Genomic DNA, 12,525 nt, shown 5'->3' with positions numbered 1-12,525 from the left:
ATGGGAAAGTCAAATCTTCTTTTACCAGCCCTCCCCCAGAGCCTTCTCCCCCACCCAGACATTATAATTCTTACTGCTGTGCATTTTCTGTTATCCTTCCAGAACCGTTGTTATACTTACATATATGTGTATATGATGTTTATACACGCATCCATAGGTGATAGATCATATTATTTGTGGGTATGTGCTTTAGAAAAAACTTTTTGTGTACCCATCATTCCGCAACCTTTTTTTTCTAGGACAGCGTTTTTGAGATCCTGTTGCATAAATACATTACAGTTTTATTTAACCAGTCCCCTGTTGATGGACAGCTAAGTGGCTTCCATTTGTTCACTGTCACCAGCAGCACTGCAATGATGTTCGTGTAGACATCCCTTGGGCTCATAGAAAATCACCATGAGCACTGAACTGCTGGGTTGGAGGGTTTGATGATATTACTATTTGCGCCCCCCCCCCCCATGCCAAATGTTTTGCTTCCATCTTTAAAAGCAAGTTGGGAGATTGAATAGGCCCCCAGGCTGAATAAGCTCCTAGGGGAACGTTTCTGAGCCACAGTGGTGCAGGCAGAGGGGGGCCGTGCCTAGTACCAGCCCCTTGCCCTCACTTCGCAGCCGCAGCTCCAGGCTCCAGCCATGTGCACATGTGTCCATACTGCCACGCTCCTGAGCCCACACAGCCTCACAGTCTCTCCTGCACAGAGATGCGGCTCTCCTTGCCGTCCTCCTGCGTGACCGGCTGGCACCAGTGTAAGGTCTCCTGCACTGGGTGATTGGGGATGGCACCGGGAAAATCATCCATATAGATCGTCTCCTGGGGTTCTTGCCTTTTGTCCTTCGGGTGGAAGACCTGCTGAGCCAAGGAGTGAGGTTACCCCCAGCAACACCTCTGAGGAGCCCTTCTCTCAAAGGGGGTCCTCCCCAACCCCTTTCCCTTTCCCAAAGCAGGGCTGATTCCATGGGCGCCTCCTGTCCCCTGCTGGCCACACTGAGGGTGTCAAAAAGCTTCCCATAGGTTCAAGGAGCTGCCCCTCCAATCTGGGCCATGGCCCCTGCACCAAGGCCCCCAAGTGGTTCCCCACGTAATGAATGCCAGGAAAGAACAGCAAATAACAGCATTGACTTTGACAGTGGCACCGGGGCAGCTCTGTGGGGAGGAGTGCTCTGAAGATGACAAAGGATGGTGCTGTGGGGAGTTAATTGGGAGGAGCCCTGGAGTACGGAGGGCGGGGAGTGGCCAGTTCTGTTGCCACCCCGCTGACCACAGGGCAGACCCTGAATCAGTTTTACTGCCATACAGTGAGGTAATCTTTCCAGTTTGCCAAAACTCAGAGCCGGTTCGCAGGTGTGACCTACCTTATGGTCAGCCTCTTCGGGCACCTTTCCTAGAGAGAAAAAATAGAGGGATGGGGAGTCAGTGAGACCAGATCAGGAAACACGTAGCCAGATGTACTTTACCTCCTCCTCCCCGCCTGCCTCCCTCATCACCTCCCCACCTGGGGACTCACTGATGCAGGCATACACCAGCAGGACAGCAAACAGGATCGCCATAACGATGGGGACCGCCAACAGGGCTCTCAACCGATCCTGGGAATCTGAAGAAATTGAGAATTCAGTGATGGCACCCACCTCCATGCCCAAAGCTGCTGCACCTTACCAGGCTCTAAAATCCTTCCATGTCTGAGCTCATCTACATCAGAGGTTTCAAACAGGTGGCCCTGGTAAAATGTGGCCAGCGGATGTCTTTATTACAACCAGCACATTTTTAAAATTTTTTAAACATTTTAATCTGGGGAGATTTCATATTTAAAATTTAGATATCTGGTTTCTACTAGAAGTGCAGAAGATGTAGCCCCAATGGGCCAGCAGCCCTGGCCTTCCTAGGCCAGAACTGAGTGATGGTGGCTGTCTTTCCACTGCTTGCCACACTCCCCATCCCTCCCTACTCTCCACCCAATCCTGAGGTCCAGCATCATTTACATCAGTACTATTGCCTCGGTGGCAGAAGAATAGAGGGGAAATTAAAGCATTTCTTGTGCCTGTCTCCATTCCAAACGGGAAAATTATAAAAAGACCAAGAGACAGGGCTGGAACTAGGGTGAGGCATACACCTCGGGAGAAAACTTAAAAGGACACCAAAAAAACTCAGTAATCAAGATAAGTAATATTTTTTAAAAGACTTTATTTATTTATCTTTAGAGAAAGGAGAAGGGAGGGAAAAAGAGAGGGAGAAAAACATTGATGTGCACGAGATACATTGATCCATTGCCTCTCGCATGCCCCCAACTGAGGACCCGGCCTGCAACCCAGGCATGTGCCCTGACTGGGAATCGAACTGGTGAACTTTGGGTTCACAGGCCAGCACTCAATCCACTGAGCCACACCAGCCAGGGCAAGATAAGTAATATTTTAATGTCATGCTTTGAAAAATAAAATCATCAAATGATGGCCTGCAGGCTGGCTGCCTGTTTTTTAAATAAAGTTTCCATGGAACTAGGGCCAGGATTGGCTGAGGCAGGTCAGGTGGGGTAGTGCACGTGCAGGGTTGGGTCATGTCTTTAGTTAAAATGTTATATTTTGTTCAGGGTGGATATTTTATTTTTGCATTAACTTTGATTCTTTTAAAAATATTATATCAACATTTTTTTTTTGATTCTGCATTTTTCTGGTGCCCCTTTAATATTGTGCTCAAGGCAAGCACCTGGCTCACCTCACTCCAGCCCCAGCCACACCAGAAGGAAAGTGAATGTTAAGAAAAAGCTAAGAAAGTGCATTTTTCTTATCCCTGACCTTTTTTACTCATTAATATGACCTGCCTAGCCCCTGTAGTTATTTAAACCTGTAATCTGTGCTGTAGGCCAACCTCCTCATTCTAAAATAAAAGCTGAGGTCCTGAAAGGAAACCATGTCGTATCGCACCGGTACTGGAAGGGCACGGTGGCAGAATAGCTTTGATGGAACACTTTCTTCTTCTTTTTTTTTAAGTATATATTTTTAATTATGTTATTACAATTGTTCTAATTTCCCTCTTCGTCCCCCTCCACTTGGTACCCCTTCTCCTTCCAGCAGTTCCCACCCTACCCCCCTTAGTTCATGTCCATGGGTCATGTGCGTAAGTTCTTTGGCTTCTCCCTTTCCTATACTGTTCTTAACATCCTCCTGTCTATTTTGTTCCTACTAATTATGCGTCTTGATCCCTGCACCATTGCCCCCATTCTCCTCCTTCCCCCTCCCAGCTGATAACCCTCCAAATGATTCCCATACCTATGATTATGTTCTGCTTGTTGTCTTAGTTTTTTTGTTTTTGTTTTTTAGGTTCAGTTGTTGATAGTTGTGAGTTTGTCGTCATTTTAATGTTCATAGTTTTAGTCTTCTTTTTTTCTTAAATAAGTCCCTTTAATGTTTCATGTAATAATGGCTCGGTGATGAGGAACTCCTCTAGCTTTACCTTGGCTGGGAAGCACTTCATCTGCCTTCCATTCTAAATGATAGCTTTGCTGGATAGAGTAATGTTGGTTGTAGGTCCTTGCATTTCATCACATTGAATACTTCTTGCCAGTCCCTTCTTGCCTGCAAAGTTTCTTTTGAGAAATCAGCTGATAGTCTTATGGGAACCCCTTTGTAGTAACTCTCTGCTTTTCTCTTGCTGCTTTTAAGATTCTCTCTTTATCTTTAACTTTTGGCATTTTAATTACCATGTCTCTTGGTGTGGCCTTCTTTGGGTCCAGCTTGTTTGGGACTCTGTGCTTCCTGGACTTGTATGTCTATTTCCTTCAACAAATTAGGGAAGTTCTCTTTCATTGTTTTTTCAAATAAGTTTTCAATTTCTTGCTTTTCCTCTTCTCCTTCTGGTATCCCCATGATTTGGATGTTGGCACTTTTGGGTATGTCCCAGCGTCTCCTTATACTTTCCTCAATTTTTGCATTCTTGTTTTTTCTTTCTGTTCTGGTTGAATGTTTATTTCTTCCTTTTGTTCCAAACTGTAGATTTGAATCCCAGCTTCCTTCCCATCACTGTTGGATACTGTGGATTTTTCTCTATTTCACTTAGTTGAACCTTAATTTCTCCCCTTATGTTTTTTGCTGTACTCCATGTGTTCTCTGAGCATCCTGCTCATCAGTGTTTTGAACTCTGCATCTGATAGGTTGGCTATCTCTGTTTTATTTAGTTCGTCTTCCAGGGTCTTGTTCTGTTCTTTCATTTGGGCCATTTTTCTTTGCCTCCTCAATTTGGCAGCCTCCCTGCGTTTGTTTCTGTGTATTAGGTACAACAGCTTTGACTCCCTCTCTTAGCGCACCTGTTAAGTTGTATGGTATGGAGCCTTAGGTATTCGCCATGGCAGGGCAAACCACTTCACCACTTTGTGGTTCTGTGAGGGGTGGGGATCAGAGAGGGAACAATGCCACTGCCTGGCTTCTGGAACTTTCCCTGGCTGATAGAGCACTTTCAAAGTGCAAGAACCCATGCCACATGCTTACACCAACCTACTAAGGGAGGTGCTGTTATCATCCCATTTTACAGATGAAGAAACTGAGGTTCAAGGGGGGAGATAATTTGCCTGGGCTGCACCAATAAGTCTCAGAGCTGAGATGCCACAACTCCAAAGTGTCTCATCCTCTGACTTCACCTCCCACCCATTGTTTCTGTGTGTCTCAGTTTCCCCCCTTAGTTCCCTACCTTCCTAGACTGTTATCAGGACCCATTCCCCATGACTCACCACAGAGAACATCAGTCTTGTTCGTCCCTGCCTGCCGCTCCACCAGGCCTTTGATCTCACAGCTGTGTGCCCACGCACGTGCACACATAGACAGAGAGAAAGAGAGAGAGAGAAAGACATTAGGTTTCCCCAACCACAAGATTTCCAACCCCAGAGGGAGAGACCATCAACAACCAAGTCCAGGTTCATTGAGCACATATTATATGCACCCTCCTGTGCAGGTTATGATACAAACTCTGTTCTTATGGAACTCATGAGTACAGAGAAAAGATTATTACATATCTTGAAGGGGTGATAATAGGAGAGTCTCTAATGAGTGCCAAGCATTCTGACATAGGCGAAAGTGAACTGGGAATTGTTCAGAGAAGAGATGAAATGCACAATGGCTGGAACGGAGAAATGACCCATTCGGTTTGAGGCAGGGCTTCTCAACCTTGGCACCGCTGACATTTTGGGCCACATAACTCTCTGTCATGGGGCTGTCCTGTGCACTGTGGGATGTTTAGCAGCATCCTTGGCCTCCACCCACTAGGTATCAATGGCATGCCCCTTCCCAGTCTCATCTCCAGATATTGTCACATGTCCCCTGGGGGACAAAATCACTCAGTTGAGAACCCCTGGTTTAAGGGGACACCAAGAAAGACTTCCTTGGGGAAGTTAGGTCTGAGTGGACCTTAAAGGATGTAAAATTTAGAGCAGTCATACATGCCCGCTAAGCAGGACAATGTGATATAGATAGAGATTAGGTGGGTGACGTGCCAGATGGCACTAGGGAACCATGGAAAACTGGGTCTCTGGAACCAGATCACGGATAATCAGCCAAGAAGGTTTTGACTGGATTCAGCTGGTGAGTCACCAGTATCCAAGCAGATGATTTAAGGAGTGAGAGGACCCAGGTGGCCAAAGAGCTCACAGGAGGAGCAATCACAGGAAAGCGGCCAGTCAGGAGGCCATTGCAAGAGTCTAGATGTGAGAAGAAGACTCAGTGTAGCGTGGTCCTAGGAGGACTGGTGAGGAATGGTCAGGGAAGGACATCACAAAGGAAAAAAAGACATCGGAAGTGGGGAAAAGAGAGAGAAGCTTCAAAGAGAGCACACGCACCAAAAGAGCCTTGTATGAGAAGAGTGCTTATGAGCTTACAAAACATGTCTACCTGCCTTTTCCTCAAGCCTCATGAGACAAAGGTCATTCCATTTTTTAGATGAGGACACTGAGGCTCAGAGGGAGAAGGTCACTTGCACAGGGCCACACCCTTTCTAAGCTGCAGTGAGGTTGGGATCCAGTGCTCAGATTCTACTGCCCCAATATGCCATCATCCATCAGTAAACATTTATCAGTAAAAAATTATTGAGCACCTACTTTGTTCTGGGCACTGTTCTAGGCAGAAGGGATACATCAGTGGAAGAAAAAAGAAAGCCAAGTCTCTACATTAAAGGAGTTGGCAACCTATTGGAGAAAGGCACGCAATAAACAGCAAAATATATGACATGCTACAATTTGTGTGGGCAATGTGTGTGTTTGCCTGTGCACACGTATGTGTTTGTGTGTCTCTGGAAGAACATACAAGGAACAGTGTGGCTGCCTCCAGGGAGAAATGGGTGGCTGAGGGACAGGGGTGAAAGGGAGACTTATTACTGTAGGCCCTTGTGTGCCTTCTGTCTCTCGTGCCTGTCTTACCCATTTTTTAAAAATTAAGTGTAAAAAGTCAATGGGGCATATGTTAAAGGGTATTCCAGGCAGAAGAGTTTGATGCAGGAGACTGAGCAGTGTGTTGAGGGGACTGCAAGTAGCAGCATGTAGGAAGAGGGCAGGAAATGGAGCTGGAAGGTCGGAGGCCGTGCAGAAGAGTCTGGGTTTTGCCCCAAAGGCCCAGAGAGCTGTGAAAGGTGTAAAATAGGGAGTGTTGTGATCCTAAATGAACTGCAGAAAACTCACGTTGGCAAGCGAACAGAGAGCTGGATGATGGGGAAAAACTAGAGGCGGGCAGGTCAGTGAGGAAGATAAGGAATCATCCAGACCAAGGCGATGAGGCCCAAGCTCAAGCGGCAACACTGAGAAGGGGAGAAGGAGGAGTCCCCAAACATCTAGAAGGCAATGTGGACAGGACCTGGTGACTGATTTGGGGCTGGAGGTGAGGTGAGGGACCAGAGGACAAGTGCCCAAAGGCATGGTGGGGGCTTTCACAGAGGGTGAAAGGAGCAGGAAGGTGAGCCCATTTGGAGCCTGCGGATCACCTGCATGGAAGGGTACCCTCGGCAGTTGGATATGACAGGCCGGGACCCAGGAGACAAACCTAGACAACAGATGTTGATGGAGAATCACCTGAGAGAGATGGTAGCTGGAAGCCATGGATATGAATGAGATGGTCCAGGGGAGGCAGCAAAGTGATCGAAGAGTAGAGCAGAACAAAGACCCAGAAAAAACAGTTAAGGAGGAGGAAGGAGGAGCAGGGGAGGATAGAAGGAAAGTCGGAGAGGTGTCACAACGTGCCCGAGACAAGGAGTTTCACAAAAGACAGAGAAATAGGCAGTACCTGTTACCACCAAGAGAGAGCAGACAAGAAAATGCTGAAAAGTGCCCATTTGGTCGGTTGTCCATGAGGTCACTCTAGATGCTTTACAGGTGCGTGAGTGTGTGTGGCTAGGGGAGCTGCAGTTGAAGGGCAGGTGGCCGCATACAATGGAAGCAGATCCCAGACCCCTCTGGGGGCAGGATGAGTGCTTATACCTTGTCCAAGGATGACATTTTTCAAAAGCAGATGACACATTGGAGAAGAAGCCGAATGGGCAGGGTTCGCAGACGGTATCAGAAATGCCTGTAGCTGGGAGGGAGAAGCAGGCGTGGGTCATCACGGTGGGCCCACCTGTCTGGCTCTCCAGAGAAGCAGCAGACAGGCAGGACAGGAAAATCTTCCTGCTTTAAGCATTCTTCCCGCAGCCCGTTGCCTCCCCCAACTGCTGCAGCCCCTAGGAAGGGTTCTCCTTCTCCCTCCCAAGGCAGATACCACAGCAGGAGGCAGAATGAGAAAGGTTTGTGTCCTGCTCCCTCTAGGGAACATGCTGACGGCAGCTGCAGTCCCCACTCCCTCCATCTCTGAGGCTGAGCGCCCACTGCCCAGCTGCATGCTTTTGGCCCTCAGCTCCTCTCTCTGACCCCTAGAGCAGAGTCTCAGGCCACTTACCGATCTCCTTGACCCCAAAGCCAGGGAGACAGGAGGCGTGCGGGACGCAGCCATCGCAGGCATCATCGACACAGTGATGGCCTTCCTTACACGTGCAAGTTGTGTCTGTTACTGAAGTGCCCTTCGTCTGGACCTGGAGTCCTAAGTCTGTGCAGAGATGGGCAGGAAGGATGGGAACCCCTTGCTGGCCACTCTCAGGGCCCCACTCCCCACACTTCCTGCTCTATTTTTTTTCTTAGACCCTCTTCCAAGTAGGTATAGCTTTCAAATTATTTAACAACCAGTACAACCTAGATCCAATCAATCAAAACAGACCCTGGCTATAAAAAAAAAAAAAAGAATGGCTGCATTGTCAAGAACGAGCTGGAATATCAGCCTAGCTCCCAAGCACCCCTTCCCCAGCAGTGCACTCACTGGAGTCGCAGTATTTGTGCTGATGACAGTATCGCTCTGTGTTCCAGGTCTCCAGGAATTCGTCTTCACTGCAAGGGCGGCATTCCGTGGAGGTAACCTCTGTACAGTCATGGAACAGTTTCTGTCCTGGAAAAAGCATCAGGAAATGAGGCAGCTCCAACCAACTCCATGAGTCAGACCCGCGCCAAAAACTGATCAGGCTGGGCTTTTAGGGCACAGGGTTCAAAGAAGACAGTCTCGGACCCTACCAGCCTTCCTAGTCAAGTGCGGGGCCTGGCAGGCATAGGAACCCTAGTCCTGGGTAGGCAGAGAGGGAACTCAGAACATTCTGACAGCAGGGCACGGACGGGAAGTCCCAGGGCATTTAAGACTCAAGTTTGCAGATGACATGTGGGCATGCATCTGCCAGCAAACCAAGAGGGCTAGAGGGCTGGCATCTCACCTGGCTGGCACATGTCACAGCACTGATTTTTTACTAGGTATTTGTTTTCTCCGCATACATTGGATGGTTCTGTGTGGACCTAAAAACAGAAATGGGCAATTTGAAGGGATCTTGAAGTCTCTGTTGCAGCCTCCTTGGCAGGAAGGTGAAAATCAGCCAGGACGGGGGTTAGGATCGAAGTGGAAGTCTAAAGCAGAAAAAATGGAGCCTGCCCATTACTTGGTGTGTTTATTTTTAACTAAACTGCCAGTGGATATGATTGCAAAAGCACCCAGAGACTCATTCTGGTATTTTACAAAGCAGTTGTCCTAGAACCCCATCACAGTCCCTAAACTAAACAGATCTTCCTTTTGGTTGGACTTCTGAGTCTCTACTCTTCACAGAGATTCAAAAGCACCTGAGGACCCCAATACTCCCACCTCCCACCCCTGAGTCCTGAGGCTAGCTGACTTCAGCTGGTCCTGGTCCTAGCTGGGACTATATTTAGCACCTGGCCTCTTCCTTCTATTCTTCTGCTCCCCACCCCTTCCGCCCTCCAAGCCTCAGCATGTTTTTGCCACCCAACCCCTCCCTCGTGAGATACCAGGGAAATGGTGAAGCTGGGAAAATAAAATCCAACTCTTTCACTTTACAAATGGTGAGACGCAGCACCAGGGAGGCTGAGTCACTTGACAGGATTTCATTGTGATAGAGTCCGAGTGAGAATTCAGGTCTCAATGCTCTCCCTCTCTCCATCAACTTGGGCCTCACCTGCATTTTTACTATATCCAGGTACCGCCCACGCTATTAATTGCTTCCCATTAAATTAAATACATTTCTTTTCCATGCAAGCCTTATATCGTTGTCACGAGAGGAGAACCAGTGTCACATCTCATAAATAAAAGGTAACCCTAAAACTAAATTCAAGATAAACAAAACAATGTTATGAAACCCCAACTGGTTGCTTTGCTTGCCGATAGCCCTCCACCCTGGGCCTGCTCTTGATTTTTGTTTTAAAAGGAGAATTAGTAAGTGCTTGAGATGTATAAAATACATTCTAGCTCCAGAGACTTCCTCCCTGAAAAAAAAAATCAGGATTGTAGGCAGAACTGTGAAGTGAATCTCTGTTGTTTCATTCTGTATGTGCGTGCTCCCTACAATCACCCCCCACTTTAACAACAGCCAGGGAAAGGAGCACAGGTTTGAGAGACAAACAGCTTAAGCCTCCAACCTTGACTCTGTAACACTTTCTAGTTGCGCTTTTTCTCTTAGTCTCAGTTTCCACATCTCTAAAATGGGAGCAGTAATAACCGCCCCATGGATTAGGTTGTGAAGATGAGAAAGAATGTATGTATGTAGCCTGGCACGGTGTCTAGAACATTAACGGGCAGTTTTAACTATGATACATATGTGAGTGTCTGCTTGGATGCTTAGCAGCCTGGTTAACTGGCTCGTCCTTGGCTCTCGTGCAGCCATTACTTACAGAAATGCATCTTACCCCAAATGGGGAAGGAAGTAGAAAAGGCTGCTGCTCCCACACTCACATCACAACATTCATCCTGTGGCTGTTCCCTGCAACCCTGGGGACCTTCCCACCACACTCCCAGAGCAATGAAAGTCCTGTCTGCCATTTTCAAACACATGAGAAATATAGGTCCTCCTCTGAAAGTCTGTCCATCCCCAGTTCCCACTCCATAGCTCCAGTCCTTCAGAGACAAAGGAGTTCAGGACCAAGGCTTGAAAATGCTCACTCTCTGAGAGGCAGACTCAGGAACCAGGCAGATGTAGATTTACATCCAGGTCCCACCTAGCTACGAGAATTTTGGCAAGACATTTCCTCTCTCTCAGGCTCAGTTTGCTCATCTGTATAACGGGGAGTTAAAAGAAATCAGACCCACGGAAAGCATTTTCCTCGGAGCCTGACACACAGGAAATTCTTAATAAATAGCAGCTACCATTGTTGCCACCACAGCCCAGGCTCTACCTGGAGCCAAAATTGGGAGTACCTATGCTCCTGAGAAGCCCAAACCATCCTTCACCCTCTGTCCCAGGCTCTTCCTTCACTCCCTCCTACGTGAGCCCTCCCCTTTCCAGATCCACCCTCCTCCTGCCTCCTTTCTCCCTAAGAGTCATTGCTTAGAGTGAAACCAAAAGTTCTGGGGCTAAAGTAGCTTCCCCACGGACTCTCAACCCCTGCTATCTACTCCATGGGTGATTCCTGCACAGACTTCATGCCAGAAACCACGACCCTTGAAAGCACGGGGACGCCAGAGGGGTTGGAATGAGAGAGGGTAAGGTACTTGGGGGGATTCCCAGCCTCCAGAATGAGGAACTACAAAAATACATTTAAACAAAAAGTGAGACAAATGTAGGCTTCTGAAAATCCCGGAGATATGCTCGACCGGGCATATCTGAGCCCTGCTGGTGCGGGGAGAAACCCTTTTTGGAGTCCCATGAACTGCTTATCTCCCCCAGAGGTTCCCTATGTCGTCTTAAATTCTGGGTGCAGAGACGTACAGCCTTGAGTATTCCTCCTAGGCTGAAACACCCCTTCCTTGTTCCCACAAGATTCCCTGGAAGAAGGCAGCCCCTGCTGGCAAGGAGATGATAACCACTCTCAGATGCTGGCATCCGTCCACATGTGTAAGGGACAGGAAACCAGCCAGACCCGCCGTTTCCCTTGGCACGCCTCCCTTCCCACTTCTGCCTGGCCCTCCTGGGGGGTGGACAAACCCACACGCCACCCTTTTGACCAGATGAAGCCTTGAGGGTCCCCAAACCCTAACCCCATCCACACTGTCTAGGCACCCTTCCTGCAGTGTCCCCACTTCGCACCCTCTGTGAGCTACCTGGAACCCCAAGCAGGGAGGAGAGAGAGGCAGCCCACTTCGTTCAGCCAGGACCGCGGGGTACCTTACCCAGCTTCCACCCACGCTTCTGTCCCCAACAAAATCTAGTAGAAAGGCCCCGTTCCCTAACTATTGCTTCCCTTCCCATTCCCCTCTCTCAAATCCTAAATTGCCCCGTCGGGTCGGAGCAGAAACTCGACTCACGGTGGTCAACAAGAAGCTCAAGAGGAGACACTGCCGAGGCAGACGAAGCATGGCGAGGTAAGAAGCAGGTGACGGGCAGGAGCGCTTCGGACCGCGTCGGACCGCGTCGGACCGCGCGTCTCCAGTAACTCCCAGGCCCCAGCCCTTGGCCTCGCCCATAAAGGGGGCGTGGTCTTGGGGGGCCAATCGTGACTAGCCTCGCTGGGGAGGGCGGGGTTCTGGGCCACACACACTCCGCCAGGGATTCCCCCAGGACATTCTCAGGAGTCTTAATTCTCCTAGGAGTTTCAGGACGCGCTAGGAAAGGGGCATGAGGTTCCCAGAGAGAGCTTTTCCTCCTTAGCCTCTGGGATTACAAGAGCCAATCTGAAGAGAGGAAGGAGCCGTCCAGCTTCCCGGGGAGGGGCGTGGGTGGCGAAGGAAGGCAAGAAAGATCCCCAGGGGTGCTGGGAAGACATCAGAGGGACTCCCACGGTTCTCCCCCACCGCCCGCGGGAATTCCAGCAGAACCGAAAGCGTCCCCATAGCAGGTGGAGAGGCCTGAGGAAGTTCCCCGCATCCCAGAAAACAAAAAGGTCACAGCTGGGGTGTGGGGAGAGGGCTGGAGAGGCATTTCAAAGAAAAGAGTTTCTCAATTTAAGAGTTTCTCTTTCAAAGGAAATTCCCTCCAGTGAGCACAGCGTCCTAGCCTTCTGATCCATGCATCCATCCATCCACCTATCCATCCATGCATCCACTAGAT

At 48.9% G+C, this 12,525-nt stretch overlaps 1 protein-coding gene across 2 annotated transcripts; it reads right to left on the bottom strand.

The window, feature by feature from the left end:
• Positions 1-260: 260 nt before the first annotated feature.
• CD40 (CD40 molecule) lies at positions 261-11,906 on the bottom strand. 2 transcript variants are annotated; one of them, XM_090285306.1, is made up of 9 exons: positions 11,784-11,906; positions 8,752-8,830; positions 8,310-8,435; positions 7,896-8,042; positions 7,442-7,535; positions 4,715-4,776; positions 1,493-1,591; positions 1,353-1,381; positions 261-846 (listed from the first exon to the last, which is right to left on the bottom strand). In XM_090285306.1, the coding sequence occupies exons 1-9, from the start codon at positions 11,832-11,834 to the stop codon at positions 679-681; spliced, it is 855 nt and encodes a 284-aa protein (XP_090141432.1). In that variant the 5' UTR covers positions 11,835-11,906; the 3' UTR covers positions 261-678. The 2 variants fall into 2 exon arrangements, with proteins under 2 accessions (XP_090141432.1, XP_090141433.1); XM_090285307.1 differs by having other exon boundaries at positions 1,505-1,591.
• Positions 11,907-12,525: the final 619 nt, after the last annotated feature.

The sequence above is a fragment of the Furipterus horrens genome, unplaced genomic scaffold (assembly GCF_987537825.1).
Source record: "Furipterus horrens unplaced genomic scaffold, mFurHor1.1.pri manual_scaffold_8, whole genome shotgun sequence".
Classification (NCBI taxonomy): domain Eukaryota; kingdom Metazoa; phylum Chordata; class Mammalia; order Chiroptera; family Furipteridae; genus Furipterus; species Furipterus horrens.
Note: the sequence above shows the minus strand (reverse complement) of the source record. Positions and strands in the feature narration are given on the sequence as shown.